Source organism: Lipophrys pholis (genome assembly GCF_963383615.2).
Source record: "Lipophrys pholis genome assembly, chromosome: 1".
NCBI classification, from domain to species: Eukaryota; Metazoa; Chordata; class Actinopteri; order Blenniiformes; family Blenniidae; genus Lipophrys; species Lipophrys pholis.
In genome coordinates, this window is record NC_137635.1 from 47,174,224 (window position 1) to 47,199,806 (window position 25,583).

The window sequence follows — 25,583 nt, forward strand, 5'->3', positions numbered from 1 at the left end:
TTATGAGAACCATTCATACTGTCAGAAAACCTGAAAGAAGTCTTCAACCTGACATCACATTTTTCCATGTTAAAAATGATATATTGGTTTTGGACTTCAGTTGAAACTGGCTTGAAAATCTGGAGTTGGAAAGTGACAGAGTTTTTTTGTTTGGGCTCTTTGTTCAAACCAGAATCGTCCACAAAGATGTGAAAAAACAACAATAGTTGGACAAACTTAACTGAATTGCTTCAATTAGTAACATCTCAGTGAATCAAATTCTTCAAACTTAATCTAATTAATTAACTTAGATTAAGTTAGTTAGGTTGATAAAGAATAAGTCAGTACCGTTCAAGTCTTTTTGAAACTCTTCACATTCTCGGAAACCTTCAAAAGCCTTACAAAAACTGTATGTCATCAAAAACCTTAACAAAACTTTACACCACTAGAAAACTCAATAAAATTGTCAGAGTCCTTGAGAAAACTGTGTTGAACTCATCCAGCGACATTACACTGTAACAGAAATCTTCAGACATTGAAAAACCTCATGAGGCCATTACTCATGTCAGAAATGCTGAGGTTGCATGAGGATTTAAAAACTGAAACAGAAAACTTCAGACCAAAAATAAAAATCTGCCGATGGTTAAAAAAATAACAACATTTTTTTTTTACAGACTTTACAGACAGACTGGAAACTTTTGACAACTTCCAGCCACTGCAGAGGTTTTAAACCACTTCCTGTCCCACCGTGTCCCAGCATTTCCTGCTGAGATTCAACGTTCAGACGATAAATCTCAAGATTTTCACCTGAAAAGACGCTAAAGGGACTTTCAGCTCATGAGTCTGTTGCTGTTGTCATGGGGACATCAAAGCACCAGTCAAATCAACGCGACAACAGACTTTGGCCGAGCGTATCTCCCTTTGTGTGGTTGAGGAGTTTGTGGTACGACATACTTTGACAGTTAGATTAGTTTCATCTTTCAGGTTAGTCGACGAGCAGTGTTTGTGCGATGACACATCTCTAAACTTTCTAATGACTGTTGCTTCTTGCTTGTGTTACGAAAACCAAAGTTTGAATCCAACCCTACAGTCTGTCTCTCCGTTTTGTCCTTTTTTGTCCTTCTCTTCATTAACCCCAACCGGAGCAGCAGAAAAGATTGGCTTTAAATGAAACCTGCAATAACCCTGAACATATAAAAAGTATTTGTTGAAAACCACCTTCAGCATATGGAACAATAAGAGAGCAGTGATTGGTGATGTGGGGGGGGGCAGGGGAGGGGGGGCTGGGCACAGAAGGTGACCCCTGTTAAAGGTCTTGATTTGTTCCAGTGCAACTGAAAGGAAGCCGTCAATAAGGGTTTCTACCCAAATCTTCACCTTTGGAAGTTGATTTAACCCCCCAGACTTGGCAGTTCTGCGTCATTTTACGATTCAGAAAATTTCTGATGCTAAAAAAAGAAAACTTGTTTAAAAAAGAAAAAAACCCAAAGGTTGTTTCTAGTTATGAGTTGTAACTGGATTTTTTTCTAAATTGTACTTTTGGCAGCTCCCTTCAGAAGTGACGTGAAAGATAAATCCTTGGTAATAACATAAAGATCAGGGTTTGTACGAGAGCAGCCGGCTGCGTGTGATCACTGGAGTGCGTGTGTTCTGTGTATTTAACGTGTGTGTGTGTGTGTGTGTGCAGGTCACCTGCTTCACGACTCTTCCTGACCGCTCTCCCTGCTGTCTCTGCTGATGCAGCTCAATAACACTCTGTTTCCAGCAGGACAAAGACTTGGGACACAAACGGCGCCTGAACAAAGGCGGCCATGTTTCCAGAACTCTGCCCTCCCATAAAGCCCGGCTCTGAGCAGTTCTGAGCGGTTTGACACTGGGACCTGCTGAGCGTCATGCCTCTGCCCCGACGCCGTTCATCCTTCCTGGGACAGACGTCCGCGGAGCGCCCACCACCCACCTCATGTGGGAGGATGGGCGCAGCCAGCACCGCTGCCCCCCGTGGGGTTTTTGTAGGCCCTGCCCCCCCGGTGGGTGTTGCATCTGGACTGGGCACACGGGTGTCCCGCAGGGCTCTGGGCATCAGCAGTGTGTTCCTGCAGGGTATGAGGAGCACTGCGGCTCCGGTGCTGCCCCGGGCCGGAGAGCGGGCGGCGGCTCACGGGACGACGGCGGCCGGCCTCAACACTTGTCTGATGGAGTACCGAGACAAAGTGAGAGCGCTGGAACAGCTGAACCAGCAGCTGGAGGAGCAGATTCGACTGTGCCTGGACCGCAAGGCCTCCAGTGCTGGAGCCTGGGGGCCTCTCAGGAAGGAGTGGGAGGAGGTGTACAGACAGGTGAGGAGGTTGGAGGAGGAGTAAGTGGTGGTGCCATCCGTTCCCCAGCAGGGGGCGAGGGCAGGTAATAATTGACGGGGAAAACACAAAGGCCCCATTTACATGACGTTTCAAATGAAAAAGCATCGATTTTGCGTTTTTGTTTCAAAAACGTTTCACATTTACACAAAAACGTTTTGATAATGATGTCGGTTTCCATGGACACTGCAGAAACACTAAAAAAAATGTTGTTTTCATGTTGGGCCACTAGTGGGTGCTGTTGCTTGTTTTTGTAATGAAACTAGACACACATGTACACAGAAAACAATACTGTATAAAAACGAATGATGGCAAGTACACGGGCATTCATATTGACGATTGATGAAGTTGGATTGTTATTCCAGTGACTCTCAATATAAAAGTACCGAGTCCCAGGAGAACATGGACTGGGAGTCATGACACTCTGGAGACAAACGTTGTTATTGTCCATCTACTCATGCATGTGAAGAAGAACTATTTACTATAGCTGTGATGCGAATGTGCAGAGTTCCCGCTGTCTCCATGGAGATGGAGTCAGACCGTTTTCAAAAAGTTGTGTTTTCAGTGACCCCGACCACCTTTGTCGTGTAAACAGACACCCAAAACTCAGCAGTTGTTTCGAGTTTTCACTTGAAAACATTGTCGTGTAAATGGGGCCAGAGATAAACAATCACAGTCACATTCACATTCACACTCATTCTCAATCGATTGTCCTCGACCAGATTCACACACTTGATCAGAGCCATCTGCTTTGAGCTCTGTGTTTTCCTGGGCTTTCTGCAGGTCAGTGAAGCCATCCTGGATAATGCTCGACTGATGCTGCAGACTGAAAACGTTCAGGCCAACGCGGAAGACTTCAAAGACAGGTAGCGGTCAAACACCTCCAGGCTCATCATCTATCCGGAAACTTGAGAAGATCAAACTTCTATAATTTCATTTAGCAGATGCTTTTATCTGAACCCAGGGTGTCTGGAACTAAAAATGTCTCTTTAGACCATCTGAAATGGCTCTCTTTAACTTTCACAAAATCTCAATCTTTTGTTATTTTTTTGAATATATTTTACCTAAGATATGCATCACATTTTTGCAGTTCGCCAGCAGGTGGTGAATTTAGAGTTTCTAAATGGACCTGTCAGTAAGCTATGGATGAATCCAAATAAAGAAACATATTGTAGGATAATAGATAATTTGTAGTAGATAATCTGCTCTGCTTGATATGCTCAAATCACATCCTGCAGCACTGGAGCCACACGTGGCTCCTCAGCCCTCTTGGAGTGACTTCCTGATCCTTTCACAAAATGATATGTAAATAAAAAGCTAAATTTATATGTTCTTATATTATTTGCAGACCACATTAACTTTCAAAAATAGTCTGATCCGGGCTAAAAACATTTAAATAAAGTAAAACAGCTATAACAGCCAGAATAATAGCACTTGCAAATAATAATAATAATAATAATAATAATAATAATAATAATAATAATAATAATAATAATAATAATAATAAAACTGATTGGAATTATTAAAAATGCTTGTACCTAATTGTTGTTTTTTCATGAAAAGAAAAAAAAGGAAAATAGGTAAATTAAGCATGAAAAGGGAAAAGAAAGGAAAAAAGATAAAGATAAAAGAAGAAATAAGGAAAAAAAGAAGAAAATTAAGTAACAAAAGAAGAAAAGAAAAAAGAAAGTAGAAAAATGAAGAAGAAAAAAGCTACTACAGCAGAAACTGCTCCAACCACTAAGAAAGGCACACCGGCTATGAATAGTTAAATCGCTAAAGCGGCTAAAGTAGCCAAGATGCATGAAAGAGCTAAAGCAGGAAAATGAAAAAAAAAAATCAAAAGAATGGCCACAACAGCTAAATATGTAATAAGATATATCTGAGTTGTAACTATGAATCTTTATGAATGCAACCTAATTATTTTTGTTTGTATAGCAACTCTCCAAAGACCCTTTTCTTTATTTTAGAGAATTAACATACTTTGCATCTCCAGAAAAACTATATTAGGTGGGAAATTGTACAAAAGACTGTTTTGGTCATATGGGTTGCAGACCATATGATGAAGTAATGTTATGTTCTTACTGCAGGAGAAAGGTCCTTGTGATGTGTGGTTCTTTTTTCAGCAAGATGAGGTGGTGTAGCAACATGTGGTTGACCCTAATGGAGGAGAACTGCGGTTCCTCCAGCATAACACTGAAGTGTAGAAGTATGTGGCTCCCCCTGCAGGAGGAGGAAGTGTAGTGACGCATGATCCCCCTTGGAGGATTAGGACTGTAGTTATATGGGGTTCCGCCTGCATGAGGAGGAGAGATAAGCCTTGTTTCCACTGCACAGTACTGTACTCAACTGTTACCTTTTTTTGTCACCCCTTCGTTGGGGCACGTAGCACTTCGGTACGGGTTCCATAAGGAGGTGCTGATCGATAGTGACGATCGTCACTGTAGACAAGCTGCAATATTTAAATAGCTCTTCGGCCGTATAAACCCTTCCGTTATTGTTCGCATATGTTGCTTTGTGCAGACTGATTGTTTTACCTTGTTTTTTATGATATCGGCGCACTGCACTGCGCTCTGGTAAAAGTTTTCCAAGTTGTGTCACAGAATATGGAGGCTCACGGCTGTGCTGGGATGCCTGAGCAATGCTGCACCAATTGTGTTCCGTGTTGGTCCTGCTTAATGACGTCACATACCTGTGTTGTTACGTGGCCGATCACAACCCCACCTACATTTTGATTATACTCTCTGTGGTGGAACCACACAACAGATTTAGGTCTGGGTACACTTTGCCAAACCATACCGTGCTGTGCCACACTGTGCAGTGGAAACAAGGCTACAGTTACAGCTATTTCCCACTGAAGGAGGCTCCCACTGCGTGAGGAGAAGGTGCAGTACTGTACGTTTATCATTGCCGGAGAAGACGTTCCCCATTGTGAACATGTAGGAAGTGGCCGCCGCAGAAGAGACGGGGTAGTAAAGAGTACGTCTCCCTGCAGGTATGAGAATGAGCAGCCCTTCAGGAGGGCGGTGGAGGAGGAGATCAGCTCTCTATACAAAGTGATCGATGAGGCCAACCTGACGAAGGCGGAGCTTGAGGAGCAGATGGAGAACATGAGGGCTGAGCTGCGCAGCCTGGAACAAAACCACGAGCAGGTCTCATCAGAATGCATTGTTTGACATCCACAGGTCACCTGTCTTCTGTGCAATGTAATGTCCTCCTAAAGAGCTGAAAGACCTTTTTTTCCCCCAGGACGTGCGCGTCCTTTACAATCAGATGGCGGGACGTGAGGTGGACGAACCTGACGCCCCCATAGAGACAAGCCTGGACCAGATCCTGGCCTACATCCGGAGCCACTGGGAGAAAGTGATGGAAAGGAGCCGAGCTGAGACCGACAGCTACCTGGAGTGTAAGGTGAGGTGTCCCTCCTGCTCCTGTGTCCTCACAGTTGTTTCTGTTGGCGTATCTGAACCGTGACTGTGTCTGTAGGAGGCGCAGTCTGTGAGCAGAAGGCTGAGTCCTGAGGAGGAGCAGGTGGAGACGCTGAAGTCGGAGTGTAGCGACACAGGCTGTAAGATCCAGAGGCTGCAGGCCGACACAGAGTCCATCAGAGCCCTGGTGAGATGCACGCCCAATGTTTGGCGAGCTGCTTGGTTTCCGTCGGCCTCTAACTCAAAGTGGTCCCGTAGAAACGCGGTCTGGAGAACTCGCTGGGCGACGCTCGCCACTGGCATGACATGGAGCTGCAGAACCTGGGCTCAGTGGTGGCCAAGCTGGAGGCGGAGCTGTCTGACGTCCGCGGCGAGATCGAGCAGCAGCGGCGTGACTACGACACTCTGCTGAGCAACAAGCAGCGCCTGGAGCAGGAGATCAGCATGTACCACGGCATCCTGGACGGAGAGGAGAGCCGCTTCCAGCCAGCCGAGACACCGTGAGTCACCCGCAAAGCCAACAACACTGACATTTAGAACGGTGGTCATCAACCCGAGCTTTGTCTGCTCTGAGGTGCTCAGAATTAGATTTGTACTTGCCAAAGAAACCAGATATGGAAAACTGCCTTTTGCTTTTATCTTTATTCGCATTACCAGCTTTACTAGAATGTTTGGGGAAATTACAAATCACAGTCCAGTAATCTTTAGGGCGGTCCAGGGGAAGTGTCGTATGATTCCAGTCAGCAGTCCCAAGATTATGAAATAACAGTTACCAAATACATTGATCATGTGACAAAAGATGAAAAATATGACAAATTGAAATATAATACAATTTGCGGTTTCATCTGTGAAAAAGAAATACAGTGCACCAACCACAACCAGATATCAGATCTGATATCATGACTGCATGTTTTTATCTAAAGTAGCTGTAGAAACAACAGTTTCTAAAGCTACTTCAGATGTTCGGACTGGTCCAACTTTAGTAAATGGCAGGGCGAAGTCAGTTGCAACATGCAATACACCACAGGAGAGGACAAAGAACGGCTGCTGACAGAAAAGCTGCATATTCTACTGCCGCCGTGACAACCGCTACTCCTTTATCAGGTAAGCTAAGTGGCTAGCTTAAGTAAGCGCATGGCTGCTAAGCGTTTTGCGATTGATATCTTATGACGAGATTGCTAAGATTCTACAAGCCATTGCCTTACTTTGGAACAAATGTAGACACCCTTACTTATAGACGTTTTGTTGAGTTTGTGTGGTCTGCCACACGGCTTAAGCCACAGGAGACATTTATGTTTTCTTTGGGAAATGGGTTAAAATAAACCCTCTTGTTTGTTCTTTCAGGATACCTCTGTTGCATGAGCCCCAGGCACGTCGTTTGTGTCTTCAATGACTCATATAGCCTAGAAAACAGTGTGGCCACCTCTAATCCTTCTCTCCAGAGTTTTACACTGAGGCCACGTTTACACGTACTCTGGTATTTGAAAAAACTGTGATATTTCTCTGCGTTTGGGCCGCGCATTTACAAATAAACGCAGCTACGACTCTGATTCATTATCATGGCTTCATGCTGCTTGCCACACTGCCCCCTACAGGTTTGGCATGCTCATAGCAGCTCTGAACCAGGTGCATATGCGGGTCCGTGTAAATAAAGATTTTTATTTTTTAAAGTAGAGGGGAAAATGTCAGTTTTTGTAAAAACCCAGGTACGTGTAAATATGACCTGAGAATGTCCTAGTTCCAGGCTGTTGGCAGTTGAATGCTATTGGGTCGTTCGTGTCCGGGGGCGGGGCTTAGCCTAAGATATACTAGTTACTACTTACTATAAGGACAGTGATGGTGGTACATAGGAGACAAAGAATTAAGAGGTTGTAAAGGTGATGAACGGGCTGTGTCAAATGGTCAGTTCCAGTTCTTCAGAGTGAACAACCTCAATTTGTGGGTAAAACTACGTTATTGCCTTCAGTTGATCACAAGTAAGAAAAATGTTGCCCTTCATGAGCATGGACAAACTTCAAACCTATGATTCATTAACAAGAATACTTTCATATATTTTTGTACCTGCAAGTGGTTGAAAAAACCTTCTAAATGCTATTAATAAAATAGAAATAAAGGTCACGGTGCATACTGCCATGAGTGCACCTCGAAGCAGCTCTGAGTTCAGCTTTGAAATGCTGACCACCAAAACAGCTCTTTTCAGTTCCCCAATGCTGGAAACAGCTCAGATTTCTGAGGAAACTATAATATAGCGCAAGACTTGTTTAAAACCTGAGTGAAAACAAGAACCAACACAGTTATTATGTTACATGACCTACAACCTAACAAAGCAGTGTTGATGTCTGAGCTAACACAAAAGGTTTTTTATCACGTGTTCAAGTACCATCAGTAATGTTTTCGGAACCTAATCAGAGGGTTTAGTGTTTTCCAAAGTGTGGCCTTAAGGTGCTGACGTTTGGACGTGTGAGGTAAATTACAATAATATTACAATATTTGATATTGTAATAGAGTTTAGACAATCACAGAAAAAACATATATAATTAAAATCATATAAATAGGATAATATTCATTTAAATCACACTCATATTAATCCTTTTTCTTTGAAGTTGGCTTCCCATTGGAAGGCGTTCCACCCATTGAACTTAAACTATAGCTTGTGTAAGACTTAGAAACAGACTCTTCAACAAAATTGAACTGAAAAGTTGGGATTTTAATGTCCAGCATATACATAGGGGATTTGTTGTGGAGTGGTTTGGGCCGGAATAATTAAATAAAAGTAAATATAAAGACACTTACATACATTTAACGTTTACATTTACACATATTCTCATAGAACCACAAGAGATAATATAAATGACAACAAGAGACATAAAAATTGCAAAAAGTAATGTAGACATATTTACATGAACATGATATACACTTTTTTGTGTTTCAAATATTTACATCAATGATTACAGAATAATGATTTTTGTTGGAAAAATATACAAGTTAAACTTTTGTGTATCTATGCATATGCACATTACTGCAATTTTGCCATGACATTATTGAATGGAACAGATGTTTCAGGGAAATTCATCTAAGTCACATATTTTGATGGGATTGTGGGTATATATTGTGAAGTTTTTTGGATTTATAAGCAGGCGGTGGAGTTCTGTAAAAAGGGAATGAGCTCCCATGCCCAGTACTTACCAAAGTTCCTATCAGGAGACAACAGAGGTGGAGATGGAGCCTCTACCCATCACTGTGGGACTGATAGGAACACTCCTGTATGTCAAGAATTGGATTAAATGCCACGTTAGAGTTGATTGATCGTCCTCCCTGTGCAGGTGTTCAGCTGTGTACTCGCAGCCTGACGTAGGTGCTGCTGCAACTCCAGAGCCCCGGACTGAAGCTCCAGGCCCCTCCAACCCCCCGGGACTGTGACCTCTAGCAGAGACTGTGAGGTGTAGCTTTTCTCCCTGGTGGGGTGCACAGGTGTGAACCAAGCTGAGAGAATGCAGACAGACGGGTTCTGTTCTCCCACCAGACTTCACAAACCAAGGCAACTTTACAGCAATGTGACACGTGATGTTTTGGGACGGTATGAATAAAACTGAATGAAAGTGAATCTGTTGGTGCTTTTTAATTTGGATGCTTGTGGAACCAGATCGTCTGAAGTGTTGAAGAGTAGCGAGGCTCAACACCAGAAATGTTGACGCATACAACACATTGTCGGATCCTGATCTGACTACACACACTTGTTTAATCACAAACATTAATAATTTGAGAATTCTTGCATGTTTTTAATGTTTGCTGTAAAAAAAAAAAAAAAAAAAAGAATCAAACCTGTCATATAGACAACATGGAGGAGGAGAGACCTTAAGGACCAGGTGAGGCATCATGAAGTCAGACTTACTGTGCTTTCTGTTTTGATATGGTTTTTTTTTTACATTTTTAAATTGTACAAACAGATTTCCAGTTTCAGGTCTCTCCCTTACACAACACATCTCATTTGGCTTTCTTAGGAGCAGTGAGACGTTAAAATCGCAGTTTGTAGCAGGTTCACAACATCAAAAGTTTCTCAAAAGATTTTTCTTTTGAGAATTTGCCTCAGGAGTTTCAGGAAATGTCATATCAACAAAACGAGAATATGCAGAATTAAAAAAAAACAACTCTAATCCTGATCTTTGACCGTAACAGTGAACTCTGGGTTAGAAAATTCCCACTTCCCGGAGTTTAAATATTATTTTCCCAACTTGGCTGTTCATGAAATTCTACGTCATTTTCTTGAAAAGGTCAGTTTGAAAAAAGACGAGACAGAGCTTAGAAACTTCCTCTTTATTGTTCCACAAAGAAGAAAATCAAATAAATCATAAATTAATCCATAAAAATAACAATCACAGATGACGATCTGTGACATCATCCAACGTAAACACACACATTTAATTTTTTTTCCTTTAATTTTTAAAGTCTCTTTTTGGAGCTTTCAACCAGCTCTCATGGACCTGCAGTGGAAGACCGCGTGACCTGGCCGAAAGCTCTGGAAACGTTTCTCATCAGGTTTCTGAGGCGATCTGAAGAAAGAGCAGCAAACTGGAGCCGGACGTCACCAACAAACAAACTTCGAGAAACTGGACAACACAGCCCCAAGTGTTTACTGGAATACCTCCATCGGGCAGCACTTTAACGGCACAAAACGACGGGGAAACAACATCTCTCTCACTTGTGACCGCTTAACTGGGATTAACTCTAACATACAGCCACAACTTTAACTGGGAGGAGGCTGATGGTCTCAGACCGCAGCAGGACTTTTCCCACAAAATCTTGAGTTTGGGCGTGAATTATTTTGACGGAGGAGCGGCTCAGACAACTATAGTACTATTCTGCCTGTTTTACACATATATATGTATGGAATTTGGACTGTTTTCTCACAGAATTGTGGACACTTTCTACATTTTATGATTTCACATTGTGTCCAAACACTAAGCAGCAGACGTAAACAGCTTGAATGAGACTGGAAAGTTCAAATCTTCAGGTTTTATGCAGAGGTGGACCAAAGCGAAAAACCTCACACAACAGCGCTTTCTGTCCTCAAATGACACTGAAACTGGATATGCTTTATTTCCATTTCTAAGAAAAACTTTAACTGCAGCGACGAAAAAATAACTCATCACCGGACTTTGGACAGAACAATACTACATATCGCAGAAAATAATAATCACAATGTCTGATATTTGGACAGGAATAGAAGAAATCGACGTGCTGAACTCCATAATGGAAAGTTTTGTTATTTCATTGCCAAATTATCTTAAAAAACGAATTAAACATGATTACGATGTAAGATGATGGGAGTCGCTGTGAAGTTGAGAGAAACTGTGGTTGTTTTAAATGAAACTATTATTCTTATTCGCTTACTGTTTTCTGAGTTGTGTGTTGCAGTAGTCAGAACGATGATTTACTGTTTGCCAGACAGCGAACACACAATGACTGAAGTATGGAAGGAGCAACACAGGATTACATCTGTTTGAAAACGTGCAGCTGATTCCTCTCATCCAGGAAACCGTTTCCACTTGAAGGAGGACCGAGTCACAATACCAGCAAGTTCAAGTGTACTTCGGTTGAGTTTCTAATCCAAATGAATTATTATGCTCAACATAGGCATGATTTGAGACGAGCTTGTAGTCTGATTATTAATATAAGTATATTCCCATGAATAAGCCCAATCGGGCCAACTTTGTATGACCGGCCTTAAAAATACACATTTTGAGAACAGAAGTATTGTTTCTTTTGAGTTTAAACAGTTTCTGAAACAAAAAACAATGTGTGATAACTTGAATGCACCAATAAATGAGGGGTTTATTTTTCTTGAGAATACGGAGCAGTGAGATTTTGCAATGTGCAAAGTGACAGAAATGTCTTCCAGCAGTTGTGAACAAGTTTTATCAACGTGTTCAGAAGCTGAATGAATCTCAATGAGTGCGAGCAATGTGCTGTAACAGAACAAGCAGGACTCTTAAGAAAAAGGCACGAAAAGGCAAGTGGATGAGATGCACCATCGCCTGGATAAATTCAACGTCTAGAGTCGCTGAGGCGCTGTGAGGTGAAGTAGGAAACCTTTAGCAAGAGCCTTAATCTGCCACCTCAGCCAGAAACTTCACTTTTTCACTGATTCAACAAGTTATATAATCGATTGATCGGCCTTTCGGTGGGAGGATGTATGTAAAAAACAATCTGAGCAGACCGCTACATTCTTCCCTATGTCGAGTCAGATCTCCCATAACCAAGCAGGGAAAAGAAAAGTGAACACTTGGGGCTGTGGGCGTGTCGAGGACTCAGCCGCGGCCCTGCAGGGTTTATTCTGCCTTTCAATCTGGGTTTTCTCATGTTTCAGTGGTTTGAATTCATTTTGTCGTTTCCAGTTTCTCTCTTCTTCTTCTTCACGTGTCCGTGGCGCCGCCGGTCGATCCCAGAGGATCAGAAACACAGTGAACCGGGTCCCAGGAGGCGGATCAGAGCGGTCGTCCTGTTTCAAGTCAGCAGCTTTGTTTGGGAGAAAGTGACTTCCTGTTGGTCGTTTCAATCAAGTAGAAAATCAAAAATAACAGTCCGCACGCGCACTAGCAGCGCGATGCTAGCAGCCAGCCTCTACGGCGCAGCTCTACAATGTACCCAGAAACCCGCGGACCCCGAGGAGGTCTGAGCGAGTCCGCCGTACCGATAAAGCTCAGAGGACGGCGCCGGCGAGCGCCGATGCCCGCCCGCAGCCGTCAGAAAGGTGTGGATCCTCGGCCTGGATCGGACGGTTTAGGCTGGCTGTAACGGGATACAGCCGACGCCCACGCCGCCCTCGTGACTCACCATCGGCGCCATGAACGTCCAGCGGTTCGTGTCTGGGTTGTACATCTCCAACGAGCTGAGGTTGGACTGTCCGTCGTACCCGCCGACCGCGTACAGGCGGCCCGACGTGGACACGAGCGACACCCGGCTGCGTCGCGTGTTCATGGCCACCAGGAGGGTCCACTGGTTAGACGCCGAGCTGAACACCTCGGCGCCGCTCAGGAAGCCCGAGCCGTCGTATCCGCCCGCCACGTACATGTGGCTGCCCAGAGCCGCCGCGCCGTGGCGGCACCGTTTGTTGAGCATGGCCGCCGCCGGGTGCCAGCGGTTGGTGTGGTGGTTGTAGTACTCCACCTGCAGGAAACACAACGCCCAGGTGAGTTTCATCAAGAACAACCGGACAAACACTTTCCGAGCCGCTCCGTCGCTCCCACCGTGTTGAAGATCTGCAGGCCGTCGTGGCCGCCCGACACGAAGATCCGTCCGTCGAACACCGTCACTCCTGCAGCGCTGCGGCTCGCGCTCATCTCCGTCACCACGGTCCACCTGCGGAGCGGCGCCGGCCAGCATAACAGACCAGAACAAACAGGAGTTTACGTTAACCTTCAGGGATCTGTGGCCATTTTGATCTGGTTAGCGTTTTGAGAAAAAGGCAAACGTTGTTGTTATTGCCCATCTACTCGCACATGTGCAGAAGAACTACTTACTATGACCGTGGCGCACACGCACAATAGCAGCATTTCAGAAAATGCAAAAAAACATGAACCCCCGCCGTTTCTAAAAAGTTCTCCCTCGGGGCTTTCAGAAACCCCGAGGGAGAACTAAAGTTTGAATTTAAAGCTTCAATTTAGTTTAAGGTTAAAATCCCCAAAATCAATAATAAATACTTTGTAGTTTGTGCTGAAGACAAAATTCAAAAGATTCATGAAGAAAATTTCGGGAAAGAAATTATAAAAATATAGAATTTTTTTAGCTTTTCATTATATGATCATTATTATACCATTACATATTATTGAAAATGCTTGTTGATGTATAATTGTACACATTTCTTATTAAGATCATTAATTTTCACGGTGGGCTGGAAACAGATGTCTGAGTTTCTGACCTGAATTTTGGTGTTTATGTGTAAAAAATAAAATAAAAAGCAGTAAAGATGGCATTTTTTAAAAAAGAGGGCAATAAAATAAGGTGTCAGCCGAGGGTGAGACGATCCGTAAGCGAGTTGAGGTGCATCAGGTGGCTCACCGGTCCGTCTCGGGGGAGTAACACTCCACTGAGTTCAGTGACGACTTCCCGTCGTAGCCGCCGCAGACGTAGATGTGTCCGTCGATCACCACAGTGCCCATGGCGCTGAAAACAGCAACACAATTCACCCAGTCACTCCCCCTGATATCACCAGATAATAATCTCTATATAAACTAGTGCAGCTGTGCCGTAGAGGCTAGTGCAGCTATCATTTCTAGCTCAGTAGTCTAGAAATGATGGTAATACAAGTTACTTGTATTACCATCATTTCTAGACTACTGAGCTCGCCTGGATATAAGCTGCAGCCAATAAATTTAAAAAGAAGAAAAAGAAGCTTGGAGTTACATGATACACTTGAATGCATCACCCATGTATTATCGGCATGAAGCACGTTAACCCGTAAAAACCCAGAAATTTGTTGTGTAATTTTTTAAGCCGCAGGGTTCAAAGTGTGTGAAAAAAGTAGCGGCTTAAGGTGCGGAAATTCCAGCACGTGAAGATTCTGTATTTTACACATTGATCAGTGTATTTATTGGATTGTTTGGCGTATCGACCTGCGCTGACTGTTCATGCTCGACACTCGCGTCCAGTTGTCCGTCTCCGGGTTGTAAACCTCCACCGTGCTGAGCCGTGATTGGCCGTCATATCCGCCGATGGCATAGAGGAGTCCGTTCACGACGGCCACGCCGACCCGGCTGCGAGCCGTCCTCATGGGCTGGCAGCGCTCCCAGAAGTTCCCGATGGGATCGAACACCTCCACCAGGTTCAAAGAGTCTCCTGCAGGAGGAAAAAGGCAAAACTTCATCAGCTGCGTCCTCAGTTGAAGCTCAAGTTAGCAGGCGAGCGCCGTTACCCGAGCTGTTGAGGCCTCCCACGGCGTAGATGAGGCCTGTGATGGACGTGCAGCACCTCTGTCGGGTTTTGAAGGCAGCCAGGTGAGGGCGGCGGTCCGGCATCAGGTGGAAGTCTTTGGCTTCGTCCACCAGGTCTCTGACAGGAAGCAGAGGTCACGCTGACGTGAGCGGACGCAGGAATGTTTGAGTTACGCTGCAGGCGACTCCATTATTCCCTCACCTGCACTTGTGGCAGCAGCGCACCAGCTCGTCCTGCTGGACGCGGTCCGACAGAAACTGAGGTCGACACAGAGGCAGGCGGATCTTGGACAGCAGCTCCGGGAGCAGCGTCTCTCTCCGGTCTCGGTCGTGGTAAACCCAGGCCAGCACCGCCTCAAACACCTGCGTGGGTGAAGCAGTCAACACGGGACCAAAATCAACACGGAACAAACGCACCTTAAAGGTAGCATTTGTTAGGTTAATGTAATACTGCTTTTATGCACCGGGTGGCAGCAGTGAGTCAATGATCCTAACTCAATAAACAATAACGTTTTGGGAATTTCTCTTTAAACACATAAAGGCCACAAGGTCGAGGGCTCCCTTAATGTTTCGCAAATTTTTTGTGGTTTACACGCATTACAAGTGACACAAACGCACACTTCCACGGTGTGACAGTGACTCTGATGAGAGACCCTCTCTCCAGCGCCTCACCTGCTCCTCCGCCTTCACGTTGAGCTCGTCGCAGCCGACCAGCTCCAGCACCTCCTCCGTCCTCAGGCCCAGGAACTCGTCGGACATGGAGACCTCCACGAAGTGCTGGTGGAGGAAGCTGTTGGCCGAGTCGTACAGCGTCGTGCACATCATCGTCTCCGCGAACTGTCGCACGCCCAGACAGTTCTTGGGGTGTAACCTGAACAGGGGAATCCACACACGAGTCGGATGAGACTGTGCCCACGTAGAGAATATGTTGCACCTCCCGGGTGTGCACGGTGCACGGTGCACGGACAACTAGTCCACAAAACTGCAACCCTGGACAGTTCCTCCATGTGGTTCCGGTAGTGATGGCCAAATGAAGCCTCATGAAGCTTCATGAACCACTTTGTTTATCTTATCACTCCACCAGATGGCACTGTTGGTTTGAAGATAGAGGCTGAAAGACATGTGCTTTCAAACATTTGTTGAACAGACAGCGCCATCGAGTGGCTTCAGAAAATTAGGACAGTGGTTCATGAAGCTTCATTTGGCCATCGCTAGGTTACAGACTTCTCGTCCACGACTAATTTTGTCGGCATTATTGATTTGAAGGCTTTCAAAGTATATTTGACACATTTGGACGGATTATTAAGTATATTTCACACAAAAACAAAATATAGATATTTTATTATGAAGCAGTCTTTATGCATGTCACAGTCGATATATATACAAAAGTACAAGTCTACAATAATCGGAGTAAATGTATCAGTCATACACAGTATGCCCAGATGTTGGGCTGGCTATCCGAAGGTTGCGGCTGACGCCACAAAGAAAATCGGGGAGTGTTTTCCTGCAAGCCTGGTAGTCGCCCACCAAGTTGTAAAGATGCGCCTGGAGCTCTGAAAAGCTCTTTTTGAGTGATTCTCAAGAGAAACAAAGACATATGATACTATGCTAAATATATATGGACGTTTACTAGATATATGAAAAATGAATAAAATGTCAATTTGAAATGACAATATGTAAAAGTACATTGTCCAGGATTTATTTTCTCAAAGAAATTCTGAAATCTCATCCATGGACGAGTTGTTCACTGACGGTGCTCTCCGTGGGCGAATTGTCCAGGGTTGCAGTTTTGTGGACGAGTTGTCCTACAATCGGTGCGTACTCACCTCTCCTGCAGGAAGGAGCAGCAGGCGTCTTTAACGTTCTGCAGCTGCAGGAAGCTGGAGCCGATAAGGAGAGACTGCACGTTCTGCTGGTCGATGGCCACGTGGCCGCTGTACGCAAAGTTAATCAAAGCCTCCAGAGCACTGCAGAAGACAGACACACACACACACACACTGGTTACACTGGAAACACCGGGTCAATCACACTGTTTGTTTCACTGTGACTGACTGGTTGTACTGCTTCAGCCACACCGGTCTTAACCGGTTTTTAATTCATGGTGGTTAATGTGTCTGTGTGGCGTGCCGGTCGGGGTTACCTGGGGTCCATGCCCTGCATCAGGATCTCGTCCTGTTTACACTCCACCATGTCGTTGGTGAACATGGCGTGAAAGTATGGGATGGAGGCCGCCAGCACGATCCGATGGGCACTGAACTTGTGATCCCCCACCTGCAGACAGGACGCATCATGTATCACCTCCATCACGTTCTCTGCTGCCACATTTAATATGTGCTGCAGACTCAGCAAACTGAATCCTGAGACATTAAGAGGATTAAATCTGATTTAAACCTGCTGCGACTCTGCACAGAGGACAGGTGAGCGCTCAGACCCTCCACCGGGTGATGGAGGTGAACAGCCCACACACTGACATTTCCATCTGACGTCAGGAACTTTAAACAACACGTGACCCTCTGACAGTCAGTCTGGTCAATGACCGTCAGCTCCTCTGCGGGTCAAAGGTCCGCCAGTAACCGGACCGAACCTGTCACCTCCCGCCGGGGTTCGTGATGTCAATAACCGGTGAACTCCCGTCATAATCCGCGGTTCGCCTGTTAGCACGTCTGCTAGCGCGGTTAGCAGCTAGCTGTCAGCTAGCGGGCTAACCAACCTAACCCCCTCGCGCGCCGCCGCTCTTACCTTGAGAGTGACGTCGCACAGCTTCCCCTGACGTCGGATTTCCTCCATGACGACATAACCTCGTGACGGCAGGTCGTGCACCGAGAAGTGAACCAGATCCTCGAGCTCTTCGCAGAGAACGTCTCCCATCGTCAGCACGAGCGGCGGCGCAGTGCGGACTGTGCCCCGCGAGCCACCGTACACCGACCGCGAAGTGGGCTGAGCCCCGCGAGCCACCGTACACTGACCACACGTCATGACCCAACGTCATAAGTGTAATTTGGATAATCAATTTTTTTTACATACGTTTTTAGATTTTAGGGTAATCTTTTTCAGCTCCAGACACTCTTTATCTATTTAGCTGTTCATACTGCTATGAGTTTCCTAACAGAAAAATTAAGAACAATTTTAAAAGGGATAATTGCTAGTACTGTATATCTAAAAAAGTTTTTTTCTCCTTTTTCCTGTTTTTTCAGTTTTCCCCGAAAAAGCTATATAAGCATTTTTCCCCCTTTTAAGTTAGTTTCTCATTTTCTGTGCTTTGCTTTCCCTTCTTTTTCCAGTTTTTATTTTCCAATTTTTTTTCCCCATTTTCCTTGTTTTTCCCTTCTAATTTGTTTTTATCCTTTTTCCATTTTTTTTCTTAATTTTTCTACCCCCCCCCCCCTAACAAATGTTATCCTTTCTATATTTTTCCCCTTTTCCTTTTCCTCAAAAAAGCTGCACTTGCAATTTTACTCAATTTAGTTTGATCCGTTTTTCCTTTATCTTTGGAGATTTAGCTATCATTTTTTAATAATTCCAGCTGTCATGGCTGCTTTAACTTTTTCAACTGCTTTCAGCCAGGAGATTCGACTGTTTTTTTAATCAGCAAGAAATGTAAATAAAACAAAACCTTCATTTACTTTACATTAAAGATCCAGAAATGTTCATGGAGCCACTACAGAGGAAGTCACGTGTGGCTCCAGATCTGCCGTTTTAACAACTCTAGTCTAAACCATTCACCTGAAATTAAAACGTTCATGTTCTTCTCCACACAAACATTAGATCAAAGTTTATGTTTGAACAAGTGGATCTTTTAATATAGAAATATACACTGGCATTACACTTTAGCCAGACACAAACTGATAACCTATCAATTTTTAAAATTTTTAACTACTACTGTCATAACTTCATGCTTTTTGTAGGTTTTTTAAAGGATAGATATGATAATTGTCATTAAAATTAAATTAAGATGACTTCCTTATTTCAACAGAAGTATGGTTTCATATTCAAATTTCTGTTATTCCATAGATAAAACAACTTAAAGTGTAACTTTTGATAAAATATAAACATTAACAAATAAAATAAAACATCAGTAGTAGTTCTTCATTCAGTTCATGAATGACACCTCAATGACATCTCATCGCAACCTCTGTGGTTGTCTTTCATTGTGAAATTGACTCATCAACCAACCAAACTGCAGAAAAATGACACAAAAGTTATAAAAAAAAGTGAGTTTTATTTACACGTTTTTAGCGTTTTAACCTTCAAAACCCCGAAGGACACCTGAATGCAGAAACACCAGCAGAAACCTGGAGAAAAGCCGCGACGGTGTTCAGAGAGCAAGAGTGGTGCTTTCAGGAACATCAGTTCATAACATCCAAATGTTTCTACTGAACATTATTCTGGACCGTGCACATTGTCCCGTGTCCCGGAACGCACCACACAGCGGCATGTCTCTTTATCACCTGCTGGTTTCGGTCTCCACTGAATCCAAAGCAGCTGAGCACAGCTTTCGTTCAACTGCGATCCGGCGGACTGGAGCAGGAGGAACAACTGTGGACTGCTCCTTTAATCCTGCACTGAAAGTTAAAAGAGTAGACATTCCTCTGAAAACTAAAAAGTTTTAAAAACGCAAAAATGGTGGATAGGGAAGCGAGTCTGGGAGTTCACGCCGACAGGTCGCTGCCGTTGAACCGGGCCTGGTCGTAAACCTCGGCCGATACCTTCCGTCCTCCGAACCAGCGATGGTTCAGCGCCTGGATGGCTCGATTCATCTCCACCGCCTCCGAAAACTCCACAAAGATCTTGACGATGACGTCGGCGTCGACCTCCTCGCCCTGCCGCTCCTGGTAGATGATGACCCGCTTCACCCGGCCGAACTTCCCGCATTCCTCCGTCACCTCGCCCTCCAGGTCGTCGTCGATGTCGTCCGGGCCGACCATGTTCCTCAGGACCATGACGGTGGACTGATGAGACACGAGGAGATGGGTACGTTATCAAGTATGTCCTGCTGAAATGTCCCTTGACAATAAATCCACCAAGGTGGACCCTCCTCATGTCAATAAAGAGAAAAAACCCTTTGCCTTCATTTGGTTGGGTTTGCTTTCACACTGGAATTTTGAGAGCGGACAAACCGCATGGACAACGTCACGCAATTACAAGAGCTCCTCGTCTGGGGGCGCTATCACCCGAAACAAACACTGACCAGAGAGGAAGAAAAGCATGAAACTCGGCTCATTGACTGGTCTGGACCGAAAATGGAAATCCCGCCCCTTTTGCCGACCAGTGGCTAATGGGTATCCACAGGCAACCGCGATATATATTCTTCAGGCAAGATATCAATGAGTGCCTTCCTCACTGCTCCAATTCGGCCCATGAGATATTTTCTCTTACTTATTTACCTAACCCACGTTGTCTGGCAGACCAGAGAAAACCTCTTTGGTCCGGAGCAGAGTCCGGGTGAGCTTTCACATCCGCCCAAATACAGCAGACTTTTCCTGAAATGAATTCTGGTCTAGACCGAAAAGTTCCACCTTGGGAGGTGTTTTCAAAAAGCAACATTTTCAGTGACTCCGAGTAGCATTGCCGTGTAAACGGACACCCAAAATGCATACAGGAACATAGACCTACTCAGAGTGTATATAGAAGTATATGCGCAGGAGTCAACCTCTATATTTCTATGTTCTCCGTGTCTTCATCTGCAGTTTGGTGAGCCACAGTGCCCCTGGGATATGTACTACATGCCCTTATGTCTCGTGTTGAGCCGTGTTCATAGTGACATGTGGACGGAATGTTTTTTTGAAAACGCCGGGGAGAAAAAAGATTGTTTTGGCTCGAGTAGACAGGGTCAGAGTCTCACCTACCTCCTACTGGGAGTCCCACTCACCTCCTGCTTGCGCAGCAGCTTCCTCATCACCATCTGCCGGGCGCTGCTGCCGCTGATGCTCACGTGCTCCTGCTGGCTGAGCGGCTCGGTGGTCCCGTCCTTCTGCACCTCCTGTCGAAGCCCCTCCTCCTCTTTCCTCCTCATCTCAGAGCCGAAGGAGAGCGCCTGCTGCAGGGGCGTGGACAGCACAGGGTTGACCAGCCCCACCTGGGGCACCCCGCCGCGACCTGGGGTGACACCTACAATACATGAGAGCACAACCGGAAGGAGAGGTGGGTGAGCCGGGCCGGAGGCGGTCCCGCTGACTCCCCCTCCCTCCCCCCCTCTGAGGTGTGTGCAAGTGTACCACATGAGTGAAACTCCACGAATCACACAGCAGCCGAGACTCACTGGCCAATAGGAATGAGGGGCTATGATAAGGGGGAGGGGCAAAAGACAAGTCCTCTTCACTGGGTTGGTCAGTGTGCAGCAAAAGGGGAGGGGCTAAGAGGTCACTGTCGGTGCAAATGTCAGGGATGGAGAAGGGGGAGGAGGGGGGGAGGAAGAGAGAAAAACAAAGAGAGAAACAAAGGATAAAAGAGAAAAAACTATTAGTGGAGATGCAAACTACTTCCTGTACGCAGCTGAGCTGATGTCTGAGAGATGGCGGCGGCGACGCAACACATTTCCCTCAAACTCATCGCACGCAGTCCGAGAGATTCAGACTTTATGTTCTACAGTTCCCCGATCGATTAGCATGAGATCTCCAATACTGATGTTCAAAACAGAGCAAATCAATGAACAAAACCAGGAAAAATGATGAGAAATCGTCGAGGTGACAGCAGGGTGTCCTTGGTGTTGTGGGGCAGGGCTTTGGTGTGTTGAAGCTGGACAGTGATCCTACCTGTGATGACACCCGGGGCCTGGGCGGCCATGACGGCCTGAGGAAGTCCACCCAGCTGCTGGGACAAGAGCGCCGGTCCAGCCAGAGCTCCCAGCACCGACGCTCCCACCGCTTCCTGAACAGCCGCCAGACAATTTTCTTTTAATGCTTTAAATAACGGGCAGTGGAAAAAGTGAACTACGTTGAGTCACAAGGGTTCACAATGGGCAGGCGGAGCTTTCAGACCCACCTGAGCGGTGATCTTTGCGGTGGCAGCTGCCGCAGCCACGGCAGCGGCAGTGGGAAGCCCTCCAGGCGTGGTCGGTGTCAGCAGGGGCATGGGGGGCGTCACGGCCTTCCCCACTCGCAGGTACTGACCCCCGAGGTCAAACAGATTCATGGAGGCCACGGCGTCCTGGGAGGACTGAGGCTTATCGTATTCTTGAGACACAAAACCAACAAAGCTAGTTTTCACTCCACTCGCTGGACGGGTGGCGTCTGGTTTCGTTCCGACTCCACAAATCAAGCGGGCTCACCGATGAAGCCGTAGCTTTTGTGCCGCCCTGTGGTCGGCTCTCGGGCCAACATGCAGGACTTGATCCTCCCAAAGGCCTCGAACACACTCTTGATGTCGTCGTCAGACAGGTCCGGGTGCACCGACGCCACGTAGATCCTGTTGAAGGCCCGAGCTTCCTCCGCCAGCTGGTCAATGATCGGCTGAGCCTGGCCGATGTTACTGGGCCTCCCAACCTGCAAGAGGACGAGGACGGACAAGATGAGGAAGGAGTGTCAACAAAATGCACTGTCTGTGTGTGAGGGTGGACTCACTTTGATGTTTCTTCCGCCGAGGACAACCGAGTTCATCTGTTCCAGAGCGAGCTGAGCGGCTTCTGGCATCTCATATTCCACGAAGGCAAAACCCTGCAGGGACCAACGGCAGGAATCAAACCCAGAAAACTGGAAGCAGGTGGAAGAGACGCCTAATGTCTTGTAGTTACACTCTGGTGCACTGGGTGGCAGTATTTAGTCGACGTTACTGAGTCTTCAGTCCTGCAGCATTTAAAGTGTGTGTGTGTGTGTGTGTGTGTGTGTGTGTGTGTGTGTGTGTGTGTGTGTGTGTGTGTGTGTGTGTGTGTGTGTGTGTGTGTGTGTGTGTGTGTGTGTGAGTGACCTTGTGCTTCATTGTGACAGAGTCCCAGGACATGTCGATGCTCTTGATCGGTCCAAAGGGGGCAAAGGCCTGTCGGATGGTGTCCTCGCCCAGCTCGTAGTAGATGGAGCCCACGTAGACCCGGCACATGATGGCCAGAGCTCTCTGCCGCTGAGCCGCCACCTGAACACCACAAAACCGTGTCAGCCTTCGCACCGCCAGCGAGTCAACTCGGCGAAGCGTCGGGTGGCGTACTCACTGACTGCAGAGGAGACAGAGCATCTCCCAGACCCATCGTCAGAGACGCCATCTGACACACACACAGAGCGGAACCGGGAAGTCAAGCAGGAGTCGAATGCTTCAGTGTGGAGCGTGAGGCGAGTGTTACCTGTAAGCTGTTGAACTGCTGCTGCTGCTGCTGTTGCTGCTGAGCCATCGTCTGTTTGACCAGGACGCTCCTGATGCTCTGCTCCATCGCGTACTTCTTCGCCTGCACAAAGAAAATGTCCAATCACAGCTCAGCAGCGGTCTCAGACCAGAGTTAGGATTTCTGAATGGGGGGAAAGAAGGTCACAACGTTGTCGAAGCGAGGACGAATACATTCATCACAGCAGCATCACTGAATCCACGCGCAATAATATGTTTTAGATGTGCTACTTAAAAACAAAATAGCTGGCAAAAGATGAGCCCAGTGAAAAACTGTTGAATTTACATGTGTGGAAGGGAAATCCATCAATTATACTGACTTTAGAAGTTTTATTTCCTCATTGTCAGCTTAAACGGGTGATGGCAGATTACTATGAACCTGATGCCTTTCTGACTTCAATGATACTTATTTATTACTTACTTGTTGATTTTCTATTCATCACACAGTTTGCTTCTCATCGAACGGTTAATTCAACGCTGTCAAACATAAGGCTTATGAGCTAAAACCGGCCCGCAAGAGGCTCCAATGCGGCCCAGGAAACGCCCTTGCAAATCATTTCACGGAAAACATTGACTTTTTTTTATACAAAATTCTTAACACTGAGACCCCAGCTGGCATATCTGTGATGCTGCCAATGAAAGCTATCAACCGAGCCTCAATGTCCTGCTGTCAGGGTGAGTTTGTAAAAATATGCATAATGCAACAGCGATAGGTGGAATTTTTTGGAACATTTATCTGGATTTTTCACCAGAAGTTTACATGAAAATTGGCTTTAAGTTGAGATTGTAGTCATTTTTTTCTAATAACTGTTGGTTTTGTGAAAATATAGACAACCCTTTAAAGTTTTTAATTTAAAGGTTTGATTTGACTATTTTACAGGTCCAGCCCAGTCAAGATGAAATTGGGCTGTGTGTGACCCCTGAACTAAAATGTGTTTGACACCTCTGGGTTAAACGATTCAGAAGTCTTTGAAATAAATCAGTTTGAAGCTTTGACCCTGTGGATTAAATATATTTCCTCAGGTTTAAGACTTAATCAGTGGCTTACAGGTTCATAAGCTATTGATCTGTGTCAAAACAGATAACGAAATTCGTTGATATTCCACAAAATTTCATGATTCTGTTTCGACTCACATCCAGCAGCTTGAACGCATTGACTTTTACAGTAGTTCCAGCACTTTTTCGCTAATTGATGTACACCACTTTCGCTCATTTCCTTCCTGAAACATAAGTTGAAGTTTGCCTCACACATGAAAAGACAGGCAGCTTTGTCCTTTATCACCTTGTGAGACTTTCGATCCGATAGGTCTCACAGTTTGTCCAAAAACCCCCACAGCATGCAGACCACCCGTATCTGAACTGCAACTGGCTGCCACCGTGTCTGAGGTGGAGAAAAGCTGCTGAGAAACACAAATTGGGGAGACTCTAACCTGCATCGTGAAATGAAATTACATCAGTGTCGTCAGCACATGCTTGTTGTCTCCCACAGTTGTACCCGAACTTGAATCAACACATTGGAATACAATTGCACCTATACTTGTTGATGATGCTATGTGAAAAAATGTGAGACCTTCTGTAGCGCCTCCTGCTGGTTGGCGGTGAGCGGCGGCAGACCCAGCTTGTTGGTGATGCTTGGTCCATTCTCCATGATGGGAGCTGGCCCTCCCTGTGAGCAAAACAAACACACCCTCTGCTTTCTGATGGAAACATGAAAAAATATTTACTATGGCTCAACATGATTCAAAACATTGTGATGAATTCATTTACTATCAGGGAGAATCAATAATTACTAAGATATGGATCAGAGATCTATAAATATTCTACATACACACGTCTGTTCGGTGTTTCGGAATAACCGGTTCCCATGTTGACCGGTGACCGAACAACTTTAGCCTCGCTTGTTGCTGCTCGGAACAGGCGTTAACAACTCGGCAGGATTTCGTTTGAACCTTAATGTAAATGCGGATAAACGGCGTTCGCCAGAAAAGCTCCGAATTCCTCCCAAGTTTTTAACACCTTCTGTTACTCCCGGCAACAAGAGATGCTAAAGGAAGTCGGTCACCAGTTACCAGGGTATCAGGTTCATCCGAAACACCAGTGACTTCTCCTTGCTCCGTTAGCTTAGCATGTTTCTTTCGAGGGTCGTACCGCAGTGACGGCCGCCGCCATACAGCTCAGCTCCCCGAGTCTCCGGCTGGGCTCTGCGGGTCGCTATGAAAGATAAATAAGCTTTTTTTAAATTCTGATATTTGTATCGGAGATGTCGGTTCTCAGTCCCAGCATCAAGAACACCACCGACGTCACTTCCTTCCACAGGAATGTCAAAACAAAAGAAATGTAAACATTTCGTTTATTCTCTATGGAGCAGTTTATTAATGTCGATTCTCAATTATGTTCGTGTCTATTTTATCTACAGTCTACATTTTATGATTAAAATCTAACACTCCTCGTCCCTTTTGCCTTAAAATAATTAGAATCACTTTATTATCCTCTGGGGGAAATTCTTGACATAGCTCCACACAGAATGAAACGTAAAGTTAAATAAGTAATATTAATCTGACTGTTCATATATACAAAGTTAAGCT

General features: G+C 45.5%; 3 protein-coding genes across 4 annotated transcripts; 1 reads left to right on the forward strand and 2 right to left on the reverse strand.

Moving 5' to 3' along the window:
* The first annotated feature begins 1,758 nt into the window (after window positions 1–1,758).
* Window positions 1,759–9,363, forward strand: bfsp2 (beaded filament structural protein 2, phakinin). Its single transcript, XM_080481609.1, has 7 exons — window positions 1,759–2,315; window positions 3,117–3,199; window positions 5,329–5,485; window positions 5,583–5,744; window positions 5,820–5,948; window positions 6,020–6,261; window positions 9,085–9,363. The coding sequence occupies exons 1-7, from the start codon at window positions 1,872–1,874 to the stop codon at window positions 9,179–9,181; spliced, it is 1,314 nt and encodes a 437-aa protein (XP_080337735.1). The 5' UTR covers window positions 1,759–1,871; the 3' UTR covers window positions 9,182–9,363.
* A 704-nt stretch (window positions 9,364–10,067) lies between these two features.
* klhl18 (kelch-like family member 18) lies at window positions 10,068–17,571 on the reverse strand. Its single transcript, XM_080479891.1, has 10 exons — window positions 17,431–17,571; window positions 16,832–16,962; window positions 16,518–16,658; window positions 15,364–15,562; window positions 14,894–15,054; window positions 14,673–14,809; window positions 14,374–14,596; window positions 13,820–13,924; window positions 13,009–13,120; window positions 10,068–12,928 (listed from the first exon to the last, which is right to left on the reverse strand). The coding sequence occupies exons 1-10, from the start codon at window positions 17,557–17,559 to the stop codon at window positions 12,542–12,544; spliced, it is 1,725 nt and encodes a 574-aa protein (XP_080336017.1). The 5' UTR covers window positions 17,560–17,571; the 3' UTR covers window positions 10,068–12,541.
* A 900-nt stretch (window positions 17,572–18,471) lies between these two features.
* puf60a (poly-U binding splicing factor a) lies at window positions 18,472–25,318 on the reverse strand. 2 transcript variants are annotated; one of them, XM_080478335.1, is made up of 12 exons: window positions 25,147–25,303; window positions 24,569–24,664; window positions 24,281–24,395; window positions 22,961–23,062; window positions 22,832–22,882; window positions 22,594–22,755; window positions 22,251–22,343; window positions 21,959–22,172; window positions 21,673–21,863; window positions 21,444–21,558; window positions 20,561–20,799; window positions 18,473–19,640 (listed from the first exon to the last, which is right to left on the reverse strand). In XM_080478335.1, exons 4-12 carry the CDS (start codon window positions 23,045–23,047, stop codon window positions 19,341–19,343), a joined length of 1,452 nt encoding a protein of 483 aa, XP_080334461.1. In that variant the 5' UTR covers window positions 23,048–23,062; window positions 24,281–24,395; window positions 24,569–24,664; window positions 25,147–25,303; the 3' UTR covers window positions 18,473–19,340. The 2 variants fall into 2 exon arrangements, with proteins under 2 accessions (XP_080334460.1, XP_080334461.1); XM_080478334.1 differs by lacking the exon at window positions 24,281–24,395 and having other exon boundaries at window positions 18,472–19,640; window positions 25,147–25,318.
* Between the last annotated feature and the right edge of the window lie 265 nt (window positions 25,319–25,583).

Excerpts from the sequence above, each read along its gene's own strand:
- puf60a (XM_080478334.1), bottom strand. The coding sequence starts at position 25,167 with ATGGCGGCGGCCGTCACTGCG. Across the intron at positions 23,063-24,568 it reads AGCAGGAGGCGCTACAGAAG|GCGAAGAAGTACGCGATGGA; the intron begins GTCTCACATTTT and ends TTCTTTGTGCAG. Across the intron at positions 19,641-20,560 it reads AGCTGCTGCGCAAGCAGGAG|TCCACCGTCATGGTCCTGAG; the intron begins GTGAGTGGGACT and ends GTGTCTCATCAG.
- bfsp2 (XM_080481609.1), top strand. The coding sequence starts at position 1,872 with ATGCCTCTGCCCCGACGCCGTTCATCCTTCCTGGGACAGACGTCCGCG. Across the intron at positions 5,949-6,019 it reads CAGAGTCCATCAGAGCCCTG|AAACGCGGTCTGGAGAACTC; the intron begins GTGAGATGCACG and ends GTGGTCCCGTAG. Across the intron at positions 6,262-9,084 it reads TTCCAGCCAGCCGAGACACC|GTGTTCAGCTGTGTACTCGC; the intron begins GTGAGTCACCCG and ends CTCCCTGTGCAG.
- klhl18 (XM_080479891.1), bottom strand. The coding sequence starts at position 17,559 with ATGGGAGACGTTCTCTGCGAAGAGCTCGAGGATCTGGTTCACTTCTCG. Across the intron at positions 15,563-16,517 it reads TGCTCCTTCCTGCAGGAGAG|GTTACACCCCAAGAACTGTC; the intron begins GTGAGTACGCAC and ends TCCCCTGTTCAG. Across the intron at positions 15,055-15,363 it reads ACGTGAAGGCGGAGGAGCAG|GTGTTTGAGGCGGTGCTGGC; the intron begins GTGAGGCGCTGG and ends TCACCCACGCAG.